The following is a 22010-nucleotide window of genomic DNA, read 5'->3' as shown; positions in this document are numbered from 1 at the left end:
CTAGGGGGGTTTATAAGTGGTCAAGTTGGTTCAGTGGTTCCCAAACTTTGCTGCACTTTGGAATAACTTCATGATCTTTTAAAAACACAGTTGCTTTCTCCCACCCTCAGATTTTGATTGGTATGGAATGTGGTTTGGGCATTAGAGGTTTTAACTGCTCCTTAGGCGATCCTAATGTATGGCCACATTTGGGAACCATTGAATTGATTAATGTCAAATTCTCCTTGGAGAACTTCGTGTGAGAAGATGCCTGTTTTTTGGTAAGGTTGGGCAGGTCATCCAATTCCATGGGCTCCCACCTCCAGCCAAATCACTTAGTAAGGATTTCCAGGCACCCACTGCAACACGATTTTCTGTAAAAACACAACTCAAAGTCTTTTCAAATCACTGCTGATCTTGCTGTTGTTAGCAAAGGGTTTTGCAGTAAATTCCTTTGTAAAGCTCATGTTAGCTGTTCCTTTAGGAGAAAATTTGGTAAGCTTGTCATCACCCTGAGCATAGATAGTGTGTACAGTTATCCCTTGGTAACTGAGTGGATTTGGATCCTGGAACCTCTTTGGCTACCAAAATCCTAGGATGCCCAAGTCTCTTAGATAAAATGGTGCAGTATCTGCATTGGATCTGTGTACATCCTCCCACATACTTTAAGTCATCTCTAGATTACATAAAATGTAAATGCCATCTCAGAAGTTGTTAAACTGTATTGTTTAGGAAATAATGACATGGAAAATGTTCATGTCAGTGCAGACAGGTATTTTTTACTCTGAATATTCAGTATCCGGGGTTAGTTGATTCCACGAATGTGGAATACATGGGTTTAGAGAGCCTGCTGGAGTGTTGCCTAATTGAGGAGACCCAGTTCTGTCTGTTGATGACTGTTGTGTCCCTTGTGACTTTTTGAATTCTGTCAGGGAATAAGAAGTAAGAGGAACTCAAAATTATATCCAGTCTGCTCATTAAATAGATGAAGATACTAAGTGCTTCGTTTAACAACTTCCTGATATTTATTGAATCCTTATTATCTACAGTATCTGGGCTAAGAACTCTAAAATGGTTATCTCATGTCACTGACTCTTAAACACTGGCAAACTGGCATTCTAATTCTTCCTATTTAATGGGAGAGGAAATTGAGGCTCAGGCAAGCTGAGGAGTGGGCCCATGGCTCCCTGGTTGCTAAGCTAATTCCAGCAGATTGTCTTCAGACTCTGTTCTGTTAAGCATGGTGCCAGGCCATCTCTGTGGTCTCGGGCAGGGTTTGAGCTAGAGCCCGGGTTTTTTGATTTGTCTTTCACTGTTTGGTTGTAGACTGCTATTTCCTATGATCTACTCATCTCGTTCTCTTTGGCCTTGTCATTTAACAAGCTGTTCTAATTGTTAAGCTTATAAAGAAATTAACCAACAAGGAATTATCAAGATGTGTGACTTTAAGTGACGTTAAGATTTCCTTATAAGCCTGCTTTTGCTTTAGGTAAACGATGTTTATAATTTGTTGGGAGTTTAGGCTGTATCTATATTTTACCAAACTAACACTGAATATTTTTGTAACATTAGCTTTGGCTAATTTTGTCCTTACAAGAGTATTCCAAAAATTTATGGAAAAATAGTTAAAAGATTTTTGTGCAAATAAAATTTGAAGTTCATGAATTTTTTTCATAATTTGCATTTTCCACGAACTTTTCAAAGATCTGTCATATGCCAATTTCAAATTGTAGTTCTCCAATTTCAAATTGTAGTTCTCCATCAGCAATTAGTGTTTTGTTTTCTAAATAAGACAAACTATTGAGTGATTTAAAATAAGGAAAAAGGTCTTAAAATATAGTGTAAGAATATTATCTTGCCTAAATTCACTTTTCCCTTTAATTTTGATTTTAACTCAAGTTCAAGTGTTAACCCAGATAGTTCCTTTAGTTTAATTTCTTTGTTAATGAGGAGAATCATAAAAACTTCTGTTATGGCCTTTAGATATCACTTGCTGTTTGCGAAGCTAAAGAGAAATGGAAAAGTGAGCTTGAAAATATGAAGAAAAATGTCATGCCTGGAAAGGAACTGGAAGAAAAGATTCATTCTCTTCAGAAGGAACTGGAGTTAAAGAACGAGGAAGTCCCGGTGGTTGTCAGGGCTGAGCTGGCGAAGGCCCGGAATGAATGGAATAAAGAAAAGCAAGAAGAAATTCAGAGAATTCAAGAACAAAATGAGCAGGATTACCGACAGTTTTTAGATGATCATCGAAATAAAATTGGTGAGGTGCTTGCAGCAGCTAAAGAAGACTTTGTGAAACAAAAGACTGAACTGCTTCTTCAGAAGGAGACTGAATTACAAGCATGTCTAGACCAGAGTCGTAGAGAATGGACCGTGCAGGAGGCCAGGCGGATAGAGCTGGAAATCTCTCAGTATGAGGAGGACATCCTCACCATGCTGGGATTTCTCTTAAGGGATACTCAGAAGGAGTGTGTCAGTGGGTCAGAGGACTCACAGCTTATGGAAATAATGTCCATTTGTTCTTCAAAATGGGTGTCCGTGCAATATTTCGAAAAACTAAAGGCCTGCATCCAGAGAGCATTTCAAGATACACTCTCCCTACTTATTGAAAATGTCAGCCTGGAATGGGAAAAGGTATGTTCCTGAGAATGAACGTCAAGGATAACTAGATGCTGCAAATGGTATTTTTTTCCTTCAGTTTATAGTTTAATAGATCTAAGACTTATGTTTTTACCAGTGGTTTAAAAATCTTCTTGTAGAAAATCTAAAGGATTATATATTTTATTCCTAAACAGCAACAACAACAAAAACTTACTATTCCATAATGTTACAACTTTCAGGTGGAGCTTTTAGCCTCTAGACATTTTTTCTTAACATGTGTGTATGTATGTGTGTGTGTCTGTGTCTGTCTTATATGTGAAAGGGCCTGAGATTTCAGGATCTGAATAACTGTCATTCCTATTTTTGTTTTCTGGGCCTGACCACTTCAAGAAACATGTATCATGTTAAACTAGTTTCTTAAAAGTTTTAAAAGAGTTTAGAAGGGTAATTCTTATCCTTGATAGAAAAATGCCAAGCGAGTACATATTTACCTGTGCGTATAGAATATTGAATTAGATATGTTTGTCTCTGAGACCAGCTTTTAGTTTGTGTGGAGGACCTGTCAAAAACCAATGCCATGCTACTTTCTTCAATCAAGTATACACGAAAGATCCAAAATGATATTGTGATCAACCAATTTCAACAGTTGGAATTAGAGGTGGAAAAAAATGCCAGTATTATAAGGTTTGCCTCATAGATGAGTTGACAAGAGTTAAGGCCCATCAAGGTATAAGAGATTCAAAGCCAGAATTGAGCATTTGGTACTAATACCTACTGGAAAGAGTTATAAGCCAGAAAAAAAAAATCTGAGTTCCAGTCCCATACTTGGTGAGAGTTAGCTTATTGTTTCAAGCAGTCATTTACTGGCTCATCTGAAAAATAAAATACAAATCCCTGGCCATACTCCTTGGGTGTTGTAGGGGATGCATGAAACGGTGTGACCTTTTTGCATCATGCGTGTGAAACAGTATAGTATGGAATTTTAAAGCTAGAAGGTAGCAGAAAGATCAGTGTACCCAATCCCGGTTCACCCCAGTTGATATTTTTATCCTTGATTTTGCATGCTACTGATGAGTAGTTACCTTCAATGTAAAAATAACTGAACAAGATCACTTGCCATAAATACTACTTAATGCATTGGGAACTTTTAGAGAAAATAGTTAAAATAAGAAAAATTATTTGTAACATGTTTTAAGATGAGAAGTGGTAGAGAAATCATTATATACTTTGAAGTTTGCTTTCCTGAAAAGGTGGTGTCTGCTATATAAACCACGAAACTACAACTCCTTTCTCTTACCACTTATGTATATAATCAACCCCAAGTGTTTTTTGTTTTTAATAGGGCTAATAAAAAGGGTAAGCAGTGTTAAGGTCATCTGTGTGACTTAATGGGGCTCACAAGTCTATGGAGACAAAGTCGCATAATCTAGTTAGGAATTTAGACTTACTCAGCTATTATATGGTGGATCAGATTCCATTCCCAAGAGAATGATGGCTTTGAAATGCCTTATCTCACAGTTGTCATAGAAATAATATCTGACCTTTTATAGTTTTCAAGCGAACTCAGAATCTTGAGGTAAAGCATTGGTTATAAATTTGTAATAAAGTTTCCATAAACATGAGGAATGGTCATTCATAGTTTCTTAAATCTGTTTTTTAGACTTGCTCATTGAAATTAAAACAAGAATTGTTCAGGGTACATAAACAAGTCCTCATTTATATAACTGAGACCCTCAAAAGTTTAAAATAGGTGTAATGAATGAAAAATAGTTTCCAAGAAAATGAATGCCTAATCAAAATATGTTAATGCAACAGTACAAAATTGTAAAGTAAATTTTAGATTATGTGTTCTGTCTTTTCATCATACCAAAGTCAAGGTAAAAAATAAGATCAAAAGTTTGTCTTGTCAAGAGTTTTGGCCCTTCTCTAGCCTTAGGTAGAAGCCAAAACTGTTGATGCCTTTGGGTTCAGCTTTTCTTCCTTTTGGCTTGAGCCTCACAGCCTCTTGATTGGGTAGAGTTTTTGCCTTTTCTTTATAATTGTTGACCTGTTCTTGTTGGCCATCATAAGTAGGTTTCCTGACAGTTAAGTTAGTTTCTCATAATCTAAATCAGTACTTCTAGAATCAAGCATATTTTACATGTTTTTAGTAACTAGACAAGAGTGCTTTCTCAGTGTCACATTCTGGCTTTTTTTGATTTAGTAGTGGTCTAAAATCTGAAAATATTGCTTTAAAACCCACTAGTGAATTTAGTAGTTGCATTGCCTGTAACAGGGACTGGAACATAAAAAGAATTCAATAAATGTCAGTGAAGAAATAGTCTTGTGCAAGATGTCTAGTTTGGCTAAGCCTCGGCTTCTGTCTTTAATATTGGAATTCAACTGGCCTTCCATACAAAATGGCAGTATATGTTAAAGTATTTAGAAGGATAAAAATTATTTTTACTGTGGTTATTTTTCATTGGAGGCAAAAGCTTGACAATAGTTGCTAACGAATTTGATTCCTGCTGCAGCGCTGGATTTTGAAGAACATTTCTGATTGCATGTTGTCTGTCTGTGGTGTGATCACATAAACCACTAAAATGATCTCAGATTCCTTTGTATGTTTCAGAGTTTAGCTTCATTCTGTCTTAGCCGACCCATCAGTGTTTTCTCAGACACTGTTCTAGTAAATACGGTCATAAGAGAATCATTTATGGTAACAGTAGTCATGTGATAGTTCAGGCAAGATTTTTTTCCAAGCAACATTTTCTTTTTGTATTTTTAATTCTAACGAAGTAGAAATTAGCGTGAAGATCTTTACTGGGTACTCACTATGAAGATAATTAATTTCAGGCAAGTATGGCTAAGATCTCTGCGGATCCTGCCACCCAGGGCATTGGCAGAGGAGACCTGGGAGCAACAGCAGCCCTTCCCGCGTCTACTTCTGGACACCGTGCTCAGCCACTGGCCTGGCAAGAAACAGCAGCAGAAGCTGGTAACTGGATTTTGCTCCCACTATTCTTTGTAACATCTGTAATCACCATTCCCCAGGGTTTCTTGGAGGATAAAAGGAGATCAAATATGTGAATGGTTTTGCGAGTGAAAAAATGTGTGCTATTACTCCAACTTGCTGTGTATCCTCTCCCTAGATTTTATTTCGTGTTTTTGAGGACAGGGTTGGTTTAGACCCTCTTCTTTTAACGGTTTCCCTTCCATTTACAAGTGGTTTTTGGGACAAGACAAATGAGAATTTTATCCCCTAATGAGAAATCAAGGGTTTCACCTAAGAAAATTGCCAGCGACTAGAATGTTTCATTCAAATTCCTGAAGCTGATTTCAGCCATTTTAAAAATGAAAATCATCCTGCAGTGTAGGCATTGTCTAGCTTATTTGTGAGGTTTTTTTTTTTTTTTTCCAGCTAAAGGCAGTGTTTTTAATTTCTTCCTCTCTAACATGTGACAGAGTAAATGCTGCATAGTATGTGTTCCTTAAACCTTGGATGAATGAACAGTTTAACTCTTTAATGATTTAACTTGTCATTATGAAAGAGAATTTTTGTACTGTACCACAACCCTTTTTATTCCCAGCTTCCTGAGGCACAAGGACGTATGTTGCCTCTGATTTTTCTGAGGTAAGCGCTGGCACATCCTTGACTAGATATCTTCTCCTTGCAGCCTGCTCCTTCCCTCACACAAACGTGTAAACTCACTTTCTGCTTCGTATTTACACTTTTCACTGGAATCTGGAAGAGAGCTAGCAATTGCCAAGCAAATTATCTGATGTACCAAGTCAATAACCTTAGTTTCTACACATTTCTAATTCAGCTGGTAATGTTCCCAGGAGCTTAGGTAATCTCTGTTAGTTGGTAGTTATTGTCCTCATTCACAAGCTCTGTCCCCTTATTTCTAGGTTCTAGACGGCTGAGAATATTGACTATTAGGTGGCTGGTAATACTACCTTTATTTGTATCTTTTTCAATTTTTTGTCATATTTGCAATAGCCTGATAGTTTATTTTCATCATGAAAGGGCTAGAAATATCTTAAATGTTATGTAGTTTTGGGAAATCTTATAAATAAGAAAGAAGATTTCTTTTTTTCCCCCTATTTTGAAAGAACTAAATAATCCCAAACATGTGTTAAGTGATAAAGTCCATAGGAATCCCACCAGCAGATAGTAACCATTGTTGATTGGTTCTATGCTCCTACTAGCTTAATATTTTAAAGATAAACATCAGTTATAAAACACTTGATACATAAGAATGTATGTAAGTTAGAGTGTAACAGCCAGGAACCCCCTATTCCATTTAAGAAACAGAACATCACCAGTACCATGGAACACAGTTCTTCCCCTGAAACCCGAGGTAACAAATAATCTGGTTGTTTTTTTTTTTTTTTTTAATTATTAATGTTTTAATAGAATATACCTATTTTTAAAAAGTTATTGTTTGTCTTTTGTAATAAAAGTGGCTTAATATTCATGTCCTTTGTTAACTTGCTATCTTTCCACAGAACTTTGTGTTAATGCATACAACTCTAGCTCATTTTCATTTCTGTACCATATTTCACTTTAGAAATGTACTAGAATGGATTTATCTGTTTTCTTTTCAGTGGGTATTTGCTTGGTTGCTGATCTTACAAAAGTAGCTGAAATGAAAAATAGAAAATCAGTGTTTAGTACAAGAATGATGCTTCATTGATCCCAAATAAGTGAAACTGATAAAGAGAACTAAGATTAATTTTGCTGGACCAATCACATTATATGCGCATTTTGGGTACTCGCTTCTGAGCCTGTGCAGATTTGTATTTTTATTTTATTATTACACTGATAGTAGTAGTAATAACCCTTTGTATAATTTTGTTATTTTAATTTTATAATACTATGTTGGTAATGACAGTAGCTATTTATTTTGTATTTGCTGTATTCCAGGTACTGTGCAAAACAGTTTTTATATATTTATATGTCAATAGTTTTGAGTCATTTTTTAAATTTGGAGATGACTTCAAACTTATAAAGTTTATAAAATATAGAAGTTAGAAAAATAAAAAGTTGCAGAAATACTTATGCACACTTCTTAGTTCACATTTGGGTGTTTGTGCATGTGATTTCATTTTTTTCCTGACCCATATGAGGTAAGTTATATACATGTGACCTTTTATGTTTCCCATTACGCCTTGTTAACAGAGCTTTCCCCATTTAGGTTTGTCTGTTTTTTCCTGAGTAGATTCTTGCCTGGACACTGCCTAGGTGATCCCCTCTCTGACCCCAGCCTGGTCACAATGCTTTCTAATTTCTTCACTAAATAATTACTGGGTTTTTCCCTCTAGGAACTAATGAACAATCTGTGGGGAGACACTTTAGGACCATGCAAATATCCTTTTCCTCATTAGAACCTTCTGTTAGGTTTGGTGATTGGCGAGTCCCACCTGATCCGGTCTTTACTACAGTGGTAGCAAAAGTGTATTTTTTGTTTCCCCGATTGCAGACCTCCCTCCAGTATTGCCAGATGGCACTCAGTGTGGTGTCACAATCAGGAGTCTTCCCTCCCCTTGGCCTGTATATTTCTTTATCTACTTGCCTTACTTGCCTTCCATCCACAGGATTACCGCTGTGACTCTTGATGATTTGTAATGCATCCCTGTATTTAATGAAGCTCAAATTGACAGCAGTTTATCTAATAGAGGCCCTTCAAACTGTGCCTTTGTGATGGGAGTGTATTTGAGTACTTTCTTACATGGCAAGATCTTTCAGTCTCTCTGTTCTCTTTCCCAGAACTGGAATCAGCCATTTCTTAAAGATTCCCAGTTCCTTTTCGTAGGAAATGATACTCAGTGCTAAGATCTGAATATAGGTTTCACAGTAGTTAAAGTAGGTGGTATTATCCAATTTTACGTATTAGAAAACTAAGCCTCAGAGAGATTAAGGAGTCCGTGGAGTCACACAGCCAGTGCGTGGTGGGAACAGGATCTAAACCCAGGTCTCTCTGTCTCAGGATCCTGCTCTGTCAGGTGCACTGGAGCCTTTGATTGCGAGTCACGTCATCTGCTTTGCTTTTCGTAGTTCTCGGGCCAAACCGATATAAAAGCTTTCTGTCATTTAATTTTGCAGATAAGAAAAAGATCCTTGAAATTAAGAATTTATGCTGTGGACCCTGCTTTCAAGAACTTGAAAAGGCAAAGCAGGAATGTCAAGATCTGAAAAGAAAACTGGAGAAATGCTGTAGGCATCTTCAGCACTTAGAGAGGAAGCACAAAGCTGTAGTGGAAAAAATTGGAGGTTAGCATTTAAAGTAGCACTGCTACTGCTGTAAATCTTTGATGCTGTTGACATAAATGTTCTAATGTGACATTTTAGTTAATGTTTGCACGGTTTCTCTTTTGGGATTAACATAACCTAATTTGGATCTTATTTTTACTAACAAAATTATTCCTAGTCAACTCAAAAGAGGAAAACTTCAGCTCTGATTAAAAGGTCACATTCCTTCCTTCCTTTTCTTGATTGAACAGATAGCAAGGGCCCAGTATGTGTCAAGCAGTATTCTGGGCAGTGGGGATGCTCTGAGGAATGTTTCCAGACCTGGTGGAGATATAAAACACCCTGCTGCTCCCTTTCTCCAAAAAGCTTAAGCGACAGGAACTAAGAACAGTAATAAATAACTAGACATGAGTGCTACTGGCAATATGCTGTGCGTTTTTAGAAGAAAGGATGGTAACTCTGTCTCTTAATTAGAGTTAAGGAAAGTTGCCTGAGTCTTTGCCAAGGAGAAGAACACATTCAGGGCAGGGGAAAAGGCGTGTAGCTTTGGTCTGGCCGCCTTCAAGGCACTGACCACAGTGCAATCAGGGCAGTCTTTGCTATTTCCCACTGTCCTTTTGAAGAAGGAAAGCTATTGGGCTTAAAGGCTGCTTTCCTACTACTTGCTGCACCCTGTGCTCTGGATATTGGATTCCTTAACTGGGCATGTTTTCTTTTTGACTGCTGATCCTTGCCTATAGTGTTATCAGTCTGACCTGTTGATGTCCCACCATTTGACTTCCAATTGCTCATCCTTTAGGATTCAACTCAGAAGACACATCTTCTTCAAAACCTTCCTTGATTTTCCTCAGCCTGGGTCAAGTGGACTGCTTCTGTGTAGCCCCGCAGCCCTTGGCTCTTTCTCTCTTACCTGTCTGTATTTGAATTGCTTTGTTGCATGCCTGATATCCTCTCCCAACTTCAGGTTCTGTGAGGATGAAGAATGTATTTTATCTTGTTTATCCATATACTTATGATACTGAGCATATACCAGACAATGTTCGAATGAATAAAAAACTGAGTGCCAGGGTCCTAAATAATTGTATCCAGAAAAGATCAGGTAAAGAGGTTCATTTATTTTCTGCGTTCACCTCGACAATGGCAGTCACCTCTTAAGTCTTTCTGTTTCCAGTGTTAACCCTGTGATTCATTCTCCACGGGGCAACTAGAGAAACCTTTTACAAAAGTAAATTGGATCATGATAGTCTTTTGTTGAAAGCCATTCAGTGGCTTGCCATGGTCCCCAGTATGAAGTACAAATACTTGATTTTTCGTCGTTTAAAAAGCTCTTTATGATTTAGTACCTGGCAACCCTTTTACACTGAGTAGAGCCATAGCATGGATTTCATTGTCTCCTGTCTGAGTCAGTCTGTCTGTCTTTAGCTAAACTTCCTGGTCTCATTTCCTGGTTAGATCCTCTTATTATACATTCCCCATTGTTCCTGTGCTTTTTAAAATATACATCATGTTTGTAATTTCTTGCCTGCACTCCTTTTTGGAAAATAGACTTCAAGGATCAAGTCCTGTCCCAGCAATTAATGCAGTATTCAGCCTCATAGCACATAGAAGAAGCTACATACTACCACACCTGTTTACTTACTGTTTACTAAGTTTGTTAGATAGATAAAATCTTTTGGACTTATGAATTTTGAGGTAAAAAATCTAAAAACTAAACTTCCCTTTGTGATTACTTTGAGTACAGAGGACTAAGTAACGTATTTACCCAACTATAGCTTAAAGTACAATATAAAGAGTCTCCAAAAGTTCATGCAATGCTTATGAAAAAACCATGCATGGATTTCAAAAAAGTTTTGAATATTTGTTTTTCTATTTATTTGAAAGAGCAAGAGAGAGAGACAGGGACTTGTTCCACCGATTGGTTCCCTCCCCAAAAAGCCACAACAGCCAGGTCTAGGTCAGGCCAAAGCCAGGAGCCAGGAACTCTATCTTGATATAGATGAGTGACAGGAAGCAGAGTACTAGGGCTGCCTTCCCAGGCACATTAGCAGGAACCTGGATTGGAAGTGGAGCAGCAAGGGCTTGATCTGGAACTCCAATGTGGGATGTAAGTTTTAGAAGTGGCAGCTTAACCCACTGTGCTACAATACCAGCCCCAGATTTCAAAGCTTTTTTTGCACCGAAATAAGCTCATACTAATTTGCTTGTCCAAACAGGATCTATTTTAAGGCACTAAGAAGGATAAGACATGTGTTTGAAAAGAGCCTCTCTGAGAGCAATATGAATTCTGTTAAACTAGAAGCAAGAACAAACATTAGATTTATGGTGGAGCTTGAGTGGAGACAAGGTGAAATCATTGATACTTTATGAAAAGTTTACAGGGCAGGGAATATGTTCCAAAGAAATCAACAGTATGTAAATGGACAACTCTTTTTTTTTTTTTTTTTAAGATTTTATTTATGTATTTGAGAGGTAGAGTTACAGACAGTGAGAGGGAGAGACAGAGAGAAAGGTCTTCCTTCCGTTGGTTCACGCTGCAATGGCTGGAGCTGTGCCGATCCGAAGCCAGGAGCCAGGTGCTTCTGGTCTCCCATGCAGGTGCAGGGGCCCAAGCACTTGGGCCATCTTCTACTGCTTTCCCAGGCCACAGCAGAGTGCTGGACTGGAAGGGGAGCAGCCGGGACTAGAACCGGCACCCATCTAGGATGCTGGTGCCTCAGGCGGAGGATTAACCTACTGCGCCACAGCTCTGGCCCCTGAATAACTCATTTTAAGAAAGGACAAGACAATTCTGAAGATAGTCTACAGAGGCAGACCATCAACATCAATTTAGGAGGAATCATTAATCTTATTTATTCCCCAGTTGAAGAGGGGGATGGACAACAGTAGAAACAATAGCCAACACCACAGACATCTCAACTGGTTCCATTTACATTTTATTTAAAAGATTTTTATTTATTTGAAAGAGTTACAGAGGGAGAGACAGAGAAAGGTCTTCCGTCCGCTGGTTCACTCCCCAGGTGGCCACAACGGCCGAAGCTGTGCTGATCCGAAGCCAGGAGGCAGGTGCTTCCTCTCAGTCTCCCATGTGGATGCAGGGGCCCAAGGACCTGGGCCATCCTCCACTGCCCTCCCAGGCCACAGGAGAGAGCTGGATTGGAAGAGGAGCAGCCAGGACCAGAAGCAGTACCCATATGGGATGTCAGTGCCGCAGGAGGAGAATTAACCCACTGCGCCACGGTGCAAGCCCCATCCACCTTCCACAATTCTGACGGAAAAATTAAAGCTGAACACAAACTTCCTGCTTGATGGACCCAAAAACTGTTGCACATCCATCGATCAGCTGCATGTAGAACTTTGAACAAGATGTTAAACATGTGGGATCACGATCCTGAAGCATTTCTTTGAAGAATTATAACAGGAGCTGAAACCTGGCTTTTCCAGGGTAATCCTGAAGACAGAGGGCAATCAAAACAATGGCTACCAAGACCAGTACATGGTCCAATCAAAGCAAAAGCAGACCAGTCAAGAATAAAGTTGTGGCAACAATTTTTTTGTGAGGTGAAGAGCATTTTTGCTTGTTGGCTTTCTAGAGGACCAAGGAATGCAAACACCTGCTTATTTTGAGAGTGGTTTGAGAAAGTTAGCCAGAGCCTTCACAGGAAAACCCCAGGCAGTTTCCCCACAGTGCTTCACAGCACTCTTGCCACTTCCCATCAGATGATGGCACGTTTGTAGGATGATAGGGACTCCCTCATCCACCTTACTTCTAATTTGCTTCCTCTTTTCGGTTGTCTGATATTAAGAAAAATAGGTATACTTTAAAAGCTTTTTTTTTTTTTTTTAAAGCTTTTTAAGTTAATGTAAAAAAGACTACACTGATATGAATAAATTTCCAGGACCCTCAGCTCTTCAGAGGTCAGAGGTGGACAAAATGACTGGAACTTTTTGTTTTTAATTCCATTTTCCTTGAACTTTTTGAAATTTACTCATATAATTATTACAATATTTGATGGAAATAAAAATTTTTTTACATAAGATGACAAGAGTGGTAGGATATGATTCTTTATAATATTTAGTACCATACATTATCATCAACATAGTGCTTGTTGAAACTAATCCCTCCTACATTTCATAGCAAAGAAAGTTTGTACTTTCTCAAAAGCACTGGCTGAGGATGGTAATCAATGCCAGATTTTAAGTCATTGAATTTTGATCTTAATATAAATCTTACTAGATGATATTTTTGCTATTATTGCTTTTTTGTTTCTTAAATTGTTTTCTACTCTCTTGGTAACATGTATTGAAAAATGGGATAAAAGTGATTTCATTCTCCAAATTATGGGTTAACAGGATGACATAGTAGGAAACATGACGTGCTATCTTCACATTGGTATTTCCAAGCCTATGTAAGGTGTTATGTATTTGTTGTTTTATTTCTTTTATAACCTTTATGGTAAGTGACACTATCCCCATTTTACGTGTGAAAAAACTTAAGTTCAGAAAGTTAAATAATTTGCCTTGGTTGATCCAACTGGTAAGAAGCAGAGCTAGGATTTAAAACTAGCCCCTGTGTCTCTGAAATTTATACTTTTTTCTTTTGTACCACATAGACTCTGTCATTTTCATCTTTCTGAAGGTCCAAAAAGTTGAAAATTTACATTATTTCTGAGCATGGCACCTACTTAAGGTTTTTATTTTATAGAGATGCTTGAGCACCAAATGTAGGCCAAGATCCTTGGTAGAACTTGAGTTAGAAATCCTACTAGGTTTCAACAGAGCACATCTAGCGGGAAAATAAAACACCTGTCTGTGGAAACACTGGAAACAAATTCCAGGACAACGTGTAACCCTAAGCAAGAAGGTGGAATACAGATCTTGAGTGCTGAGATGGCAGAATAGGGAATGATCAGACTAGAGTTTATCAGGGCATTGATAACACAGGAGAGCAACTAGAATTATGCAGGCTTTATAGACATGTATGTCAGGCAGTTAAGGAAGAGGAAGAACTGAAAAAAAAAAAAGAGAACTGATTACTATACTATAAACTTTCCTTTGTAGAAGAGAATAACAAAGTTGTTGAAGAATTAATAGAAGAAAACAGTGACATGAAGAATAAATTGCAAGAAATGCAAGCACTTTGTAAAACACCACCAAGGTAGACTTTTACCATTTTAAAGAGACTGTTTATTTCTAACCATCTTGATGTTTTTGAAACTATCAACTATTTCTTTGGTTATATAGCAAAAGGTATAAAAAAGAAAATCTCCCAAAACTCTCTCCAGAAGATACACTGTTAACTTCTTAAATAATTTAAGCTTCTTTACATATGCATGCCCTGTGCATAGTGTATTTAAGTTGGGATTATTGTAGAAAGTATTATGTAATCTTTTAGTCATTTAATGTTATTAAACATTTTCCCATGTTAAATACTGTACGCTTTTCAATACCTACATTTTTATCCTGTGGATTTACCAATATTTAAGCATCTGTAATAATGAAGTTGTGTCCATCCTTCCTTCCCCCCCATTTTAAATAACTATGGTAGTGGTCTTTGGGTGTGAATTTTAGCACATCTCAGTTGATTTCCTTTGAGTGCATGAATACACATATTTTTCAAATGAAGTTTTTCACTAACACTGTCTTTGCAACCTTTGGTTTGTTTTTAGGTCTTTGTCAGAAGGGGCCATTGAAAATCCTTGCCTGCCATGCCACGGGGAAGCCTTAGAGGAACTTCGTGGGCAGTACATAAAAGCTGTAAAAAAAATTAAACGTAAGTTCCTAAACAGACTCTGGTTATTTTGAAGTTTGGACCTTTTTAAAATTGTGGTTGTTGAATGAAAACTTGGAGTTTACCAATAGTAGTACTTTTTGGGAATTTTCCAAACTACTTTATTATTTAATCTTAGAGTAGTGATACTTTTTCAAAATTATGCAGTGGCTAATTTTGTCCAAGTAATATATTTTGGAAGTGACATGAGAGTATGAAAGTAGAATTAATTTTTTTCAGACTTAAAAGCAATTATTAATTTGAGAGGTGGAGAGAGAGAGAAATGAACTTCCATCTGCGTGTTCACTCCCCAGATTCCTTCAATGGCAAAGTTAAGCATAGCTGAATCCAAGAACTCAGTCCAGGTCTCCTACACGGTGACAAGGACCCAACCACTTGCCTTCAGAAATTTTTTTTTGCTGTTGATTATTCCATTTCTTTTTTGTAAACTAAAATTTAATAACCTCACAGCTTAAATAACTTGCAGAATAAGTCACATGAGTTTTTTTAATTAGCAATTATTACTTCCTATGATAAGATTGAACATTTGCTAACTAGATTCATTTCTTTGTCATTATTATTCCTCAGAGCTGTATATTTGTATCAATTCTTGTCCATACCAGGTGGTGCCAGCATGCTCTGAGAGCCTTGCCCTGACATTTTCCCAGTGTATAATACTTCCTGGTTTTTAATGACAAAATTGCATAGAAGGGGATGTGTGTCCTAATACAATAGCCAGCATTTGAATAGGAAAATGAATTTACTTTGTAAAAATATATTCATTTTTAACAAAGAGCAGGAAAGATCTCAAGTACCTAATATAGTTGGTAGAACATCTATTGTGTATAGATGTTCTAGAAAACCCAAAGGGAATTTTCTTTTTAGTAACATATTTTGTTAGTACCAGTAATAATTAAAAACATGGCAACTTTTTGTTAATACTTGTAATTTGTTAACTGAGAAGTAAAAGTGTAAGCTTTTTTCATCCTGCCACTTGGGTAAGTGTGTGTACTGGGTCTTAGATATATTTTTAAAGTTGGTTGGAGGTTTTATATTGATATATACTCCATTTTCATTTTTCCAATGAAAAAGAGTCTCCTAGTTAGTATTTTTGCCTAGAGCATGTAATTTTTAGATGGTTATTGACATTAAGAGGGAGACTTCCATATGAATGGGTTGGCTAATGTAACAGCGTAGTGAAATTCTATGTGTAGGATGCAGTCTTAGATTTTGAATAAAAAATGTTAGCCCTAACTAATAGTAGTTCTGATCAAAACCATGTTAAGTTAAAGAGAGAACTCGAGGGGGCTAGTGCTATGGTATAGTGGGTAAAACTGCAGCCTGCAGCTCCAGCATCCCATAATAGGCACCGATTTGAGTCCTGGCTGCTCCACTTCAAATCCAACTCCCTGCTAATACACCTGGGAAGAGCCCCTGCACCCAGAGAAGCTTCTGGCTCCCAATCAGCTCAGCTGTAGCCACTGGGACCATCCGGGGAGTAAACCAGCGAATGGAAGATCTCCCTGTCTCTCTCCCTCTCAAATGCATCTTTAAAAACAGTAGCAACAACAGCTTGGAGTGGAAAGTTACATTACCTTATGAAATTCACATTCACACAGACATCTCATCACCCTCCTCACAGTAGCATTTGCACCTGTCTCCCATGGTTTGTGAGATTACATTTATCAAGGTGCTCAGTAAGCGCTGCTGAGAGAATTGATGGAAAGTGGACTTTCAGAGCACAAGCGATGAATATGAGTCTCTTCAGCTCCTGTTGCCTCCTCTCCACCCTTTTAGTGTCTCCTTTCTTCCTCATCCTTTCTATAATTTCCTCTTTCTCTTGAAATGGACGTAATGTACAATTGAAATACGTGTTTCTGTGCTTTGTAGTTTGGGTATTTTCTTGCTAAGTGTTTTAGAATATGACAGAATTTCCCTGGGGGGCTTATGTTTCCTTGCCGTATGTTATGTCATCATTCCAGAAAGACTTACTAATTCTCTTTTGAGTCTATCAAAGTGGGATCTGAAGTATTCCATTTACATGACTATGGAAAGTTTCAGTTGTACCTCCAGTCACTCTCTCTCGCAGAAAATTGGGGCCTGAAGGCAGCTCCTCCTATTTCTGAGTCAGTGCTAATGAACCTGCATTCTGTGGGTACCCCCTCACCCCACTGCAGGTGACATGCTTCGTTACATTCAAGAGAGTAAGGAAAGAGCTGCAGAAATGGTAAAAGCAGAGGTATTGCGAGAACGCCAAGATACTGCCCGAAAGATGCGCAATTATTATTTGACTTGCCTCCAACAGATTTTGCAGGATAATGGAAAAGAAGAAGGGTAAGTTCATTGTAAAAGTTGTGTCCTAAGAGTCAAAGACAACTTGCTGTCATTTTCTAAACATTTTCCTTGACCACAATATTACCTGTTTCTACACGATCAGCCACTGGGGGTTATGAGAGACTTAACTGTTGTGCTACCCTAAGTGTTGGCAGAGCTAATAGGAAAACAGAAATCTTGGGGCTAAGAGAACTCATTTTTTCATTTAAACTGTTTTAATTCAATATTCTGGAATTTCCCACAGGGCTGAAAAAAAGATTATGAATGCTGCTAGCAAACTTGCTACAATGGCAAAATTGCTGGAAACGCCTATTTCTAATAAATCCCAGAGCAGACTTACACAGTCAGGTATGTCACAATGAGTCACTTGAATGGTTTTTCTGTCTCTTTTGAATATTAAATATTTTTAGAATGAAAAACTACAGGAAATGTAAGGAGTAAGAGTTAAATTATAAAGTTATGTGCATGTGATTTATTTGAACTGGAAAATTCTACATTCATTTATGCAAATTTCTAGCTTAAATAGGAAGCTTCCCATTGTTGCTTTTACCCATACAGTAAAATTTTTTTCTAAAATAAGAAAAAGGTGAAAGTATAACTGAGCTTATATATAGTTGCCATGGAAAGACCAGATGCTGTAGAAAAGAAGATAGTGTAGAGTTGCAGATAGAAACCTCAGTTCAAAGTGGCCAGAAGGTGACAGGCACAATTAGGAACAATATCAAAACTGTTCCACATATGGAGGGGAGATGGCCCAGGAGAAGTAGCGGGCCTTGGGGGTACCAATACAACCAGTGGAGCCACCCTCTGTTTTTCCTTTCCCTTCCCTCCCCCAACCTCAATACTGGGCAGCAGCATTAAGAAAAAAGCATGTGAGAGCAGGCAGTGTGCTAGGTGGCTAGCCACACCAAGGAATAACAGGGAGCCCACATGCCACCTTAATGGATCTTTCTACCTCTCCCAGCTTCTAACTGCTTGCCATTTAAATGTCCTAGATACCGTATCTGTGCTGCTTGCTTAGTCAAGACTCACCGTATATTTACAGAAATCTGTCACCATGATAAGACACGAAACTAAAACAATAAAGACCTGAGAGTATTAGAAAGTATAATTTTCTTGAAAAATGTAGGAAAATATGATAGAAGAAACTAAAATTATGCTCAGATTTTCACCATTTTCATGAAGAGGGTATAGACTCTAATAAATGTAGTCATTGGTGGAAAAATACAGGTTTAAGTATATTAAAATTCAAGAGTAACAAAGAAGTAGAATATATAATTTTCAAATTGGTTGGGGGAAAACTTGGAAGGAAGCATTTTAGCCTAGCAAAATCAGGAAAGAAGAATTAGAAAATCTGGGTAAATAGAACTCTTAGATTGAAACATTAGCAATCATAGTAAATGTGAATAGGTTAAATTCGCTTATTATTAAAAGACCACAGAGCTGGTGCTGTGGCATAGCGGGTTCAAGTCCTGGCTGCTCCACTTCCAATTCAGCTCTTTGCTACAGCCTGGGAAAGCAGTGGAAGAAGGCCCAGGTCCTTGGGCCCCTGCACCCGCATGGGAGACCTAGAAGAGGCTCCTGGCTTTGGATCAGCACAGTTCCTGCCATTGCAGTCAATCAGGGAGTGAACCAGCGGATGGAGGACCTCTCTCTCTCTGCCTCTTTTTGTAACTCTGCCTTTAAGTAAACATTTTTTTAGAGGCCATAATTTTCTTTCTTTTTTAAAATGATTTTTAAAAGATTTATTTATTTTGAAAGTCACAGTTATTGTGCAGGAGAGACAGAGGGATCTTCATCTGCTGGTTTACTCTCCAGGTGGCCGGAATAGCCAGCACTATGGCAGGCAGAAGCCAGGGGCTTCATCCGGGTCTTCCACATAGACGCAGAGGCCCATGCACTTGGGCCATCTTCTGCTTTCCCAGGCACCTTAGCAGGGAGATGAATTGGATGTAAAGTAGTCAGGACATGAACTGTTGCCCATATCATGCCTGCCAGTGGCTTTACCCTCTGGCATCACAATGCTAAAAGGCCATAATTTTCAAACAGGGTTTTATAAAATATGGACATTTGGAATTTTAGATGGTATTCTTGTAAAAATGGCAAAAGAGTGGATAATGGCATGCCAGGCAAATGCAATATTGATATTAGATGACTTATAAATACAGTATTAGATGAACCAAGATAATTTTTAATAGGAACAATTTTTAATAGGAACAAAGATAATTTTTAATAGGAACAAAGATAATTTTTAATAGGAACAATCTCCCAAGAAACTATGAGTTGTTTCTGTGTGCAAAACAACATAGCTTTAGACTCGAAGTGTATGAAGCACAGGGTGATAGAAATACGTGAAAAACAACTGGTGAGTTCCTGATCACACCGGGAGATGTTTAACACAGGAGTATTTGTAGGAAAATGGGCTTTTTGAACTACTGAGAACCTGAAGCAGAGATTATCTGGAAATTCAGCATGTTGTTAACCATTCCTCATGGAGAAGAAAACTGATTGTGTAAGTTTTGGAATGGTGATATTACTCTTAGGACAGTGGCATTGAATAAGAAAGTAATGTAGACTAGAGGCAACAGTGTGTAAATAGTGACCCCATGGAAATGAACTTCTAATGGACTGAAATACAGTGCTTCTAATTCTATGCTGTGTGGCCACATAGTGTCCTACCCAATTAAATCAGAAAACAGATTTTATAGAGAGGTGTGTGCACACACACAGATAGCTCTAGCTACATGACTCTTCTAGCAAACTTCCTTCATCAAAAACTCCATTCCTGACACCAGAATCCGAATAGGTTAAAAAAAAAATTGCAATTGCTTCTTGAAAAGCATTGTTGTAGAAAGTGAGCAAATGAATGGCAATAATATATTAGATGTCATTAACAAAATTACCCAGGTTTATTTAGCAGATATATGTAAAAATTTTTTTAAATGTTTAGCATTGATATATTTCCTTTAAATGTTCATTTTCTCTTACTTTTATGTTCCCTTGCTAATAGTAGCCCTGCCCCTGGCTTCGGAGACACTAATCGGAGTTGAAAAATCAAAAAGAAATGAAGTGCTTCAGAATACAGCACGTTACATTGAAAGCAGATCAAACAGCGTCAAAAGTATCCCCAAAAGTATGTGTGAGCAAGTTCCTAAGAGGAGGGCTGCTTGTAACTTACGACGGCGGTTAGAGGACCCGGAGCACGGGGACACAAAACATGTGGGTTCCAAAGGGTCCCTTTCGGACTTTCAGTTTGGAGATGGTAGTGGCAAGCACCTAGATGTTTTGCCCAAGAATGTTTCTCCTGAGTTTGTTCCGTGCGAAGGTGAAGGAGGCCTTGGTTTGCACAAGAAGAAAGACCTACTCAGTGATACTGGTTCTGAGTCACTTCCACACTCGGCCACATACCCCTGCCCTGGAACCTTTGGAAATAAACCCTCACCTAGATGTGCCCCTGGTCTTTCTGAATCAGGATCCACACACATCACCTTTCAGGGTGCTAAGGAAAGGCCTCTTTTGAAAGGATACACACACAATTCACTAATGGAAAGTGAAAATGCTCTGTCCGAGGAAAGCCAAAGCCTGGGTGTTCAGGAAACTCCGGTAAAGGATGGAGGGGACCCTAGTGACTCCTTAGGCTGCCATCCCACCAGTGCAGCTCTACCCTGTAGCAGCCCTGATGTGTCATTTTTACACGGTAGGCTGCAAAACACCTTGGATATACTGGGTGAATCTGTTCATTTCAAACAGTTTTCAGCAACCAATTGTCTTTCAGATACAGAGAAAAATAATATGGTTTGTCAACCAATGAAATGTCAGAGTGATCATGTTCCAGACCTGTCAGAAGAAACCAAGTATTCCCAGCTAGGGAAGATCAGTGTGACTCTTGGACACCCACCTCATCCTAAGGCTGATAACTTAAAGTCAGACTTCCAAACACTGAGCAGGACAGTGCCAACTTCAATGTGTCGACAGCCTGCAAGGAAGTTAATTCCTCCCCTGTCTAGCCAACAAGATAGTGGCTTTGACAGCCCATTTGTCAATCTAGATTAATCACTGAACAGTCTTTAAGAAGAATCATTAACATATTGATCAAATTACAAGGAAAGACTTCATACTGAAAAATTGTGGATTTCTGCCTATCTTGAGATGTTTTAATAACATCTATTATATGAGTAAAGCATTCTCATAAAACTGTTTGGGATATTTATGTTGCCTTAATCTTCCAAAGGCCTGATGGTATATGTGTAATGTGCTTCTGTGTGGTGCTTATATTTGGTTGCTAAACCATATATTTTTATACTTACAAATTGGCTCACTATGTAGTGTTAAATTATTTAAATAAACTTGCATATGATCTGTAGCATTGCTATGAATTCTTTTGTAGTCTATCATATAGCAGTGTTATATTGACATCATGCTTGATACCAGGAAAAAAAATACAAGCTTACTCTTTGTATGGTCAGCCAAATTTTTTTGAAATTAGCATGTTTAATGAGGCTGTAGACAATTTAGATATGTTTTTTCTGGAAATAGGTACTCACAAATTTTGGTCCTTGTTTTGATTCAGAGAAAAGAGGACTTACAAAGTTTGCTGAAGAAGACAAGTATGTAGCTGTTTTGCTGTTTTATTATTTAAAATATTAGTCTGAACTTCTTCAGTTAATATTTGTGTTTTCAGATCACCTGTGACATCCAGAGACTTCAGTGGCTTGTTTTTCTTTTGTCAGAAACAATACTTTGAGATTTAAAAAAGCTTTATCGTGAAGTAAAATAGCTGCACTGTTTTTACCTTTGTTCGTAGTGCAGATTTGACATATTAATGCTGTGGGTTGCAAGAAGTACTTCTGAACTGAAGGGTAGATGCAGAAATGAAGAACTCCCTAAGCACTATCATTTCTGGGTTAATTCTTTTTCCGATTGCTAGAGAGGGATATGAGAGCTCAGGTGTATGCAGGTACTTCCCGGAAGCAGTTACTGTAGCTTCCTCTCCTCTCACTCCAGCCATGTTATGAATTGTACTTGGGGCCGATCCTGTATGTTTTTCCATCCAGAAGCAGGCTGACTTAGGTGGTGGTCAAGGGAGCATTTTCT

The 22010-nt window shown here is 38.1% G+C and overlaps 1 protein-coding gene across 7 annotated transcripts in view; it reads left to right on the top strand.

Moving 5' to 3' along the window:
- CEP152 (centrosomal protein 152) overlaps positions 1-21261 on the top strand; it is an 88290-nt gene extending 67029 nt beyond the window's left edge. For 4 of the 7 annotated variants that reach the window (XM_062205864.1, XM_062205866.1, XM_062205867.1 and 1 more), the window contains 8 exons: positions 1963-2613; positions 5416-5557; positions 8669-8836; positions 13874-13970; positions 14482-14585; positions 16760-16916; positions 17161-17264; positions 19927-21261. In XM_062205864.1, coding sequence (XP_062061848.1) covers positions 1963-2613; positions 5416-5557; positions 8669-8836; positions 13874-13970; positions 14482-14585; positions 16760-16916; positions 17161-17264; positions 19927-20969 — 2466 coding nt within the window. In that variant the 3' untranslated portion in view covers positions 20970-21261. The remainder of the gene's footprint in view (positions 1-1962; positions 2614-5415; positions 5558-8668; positions 8837-13873; positions 13971-14481; positions 14586-16759; positions 16917-17160; positions 17265-19926) is intronic. The other 3 variants (XM_062205869.1, XM_062205868.1, XM_062205865.1) reach the window with 1 other exon arrangement.
- The last annotated feature ends 749 nt before the right edge of the window (positions 21262-22010 follow it).

This window comes from Lepus europaeus, chromosome 11 (assembly GCF_033115175.1).
Source record: "Lepus europaeus isolate LE1 chromosome 11, mLepTim1.pri, whole genome shotgun sequence".
NCBI lineage: Eukaryota > Metazoa > Chordata > Mammalia > Lagomorpha > Leporidae > Lepus > Lepus europaeus.
The sequence above is the reverse complement of the archived record's forward strand: the minus strand, read 5'-3'. Positions and strand labels throughout refer to the sequence as shown.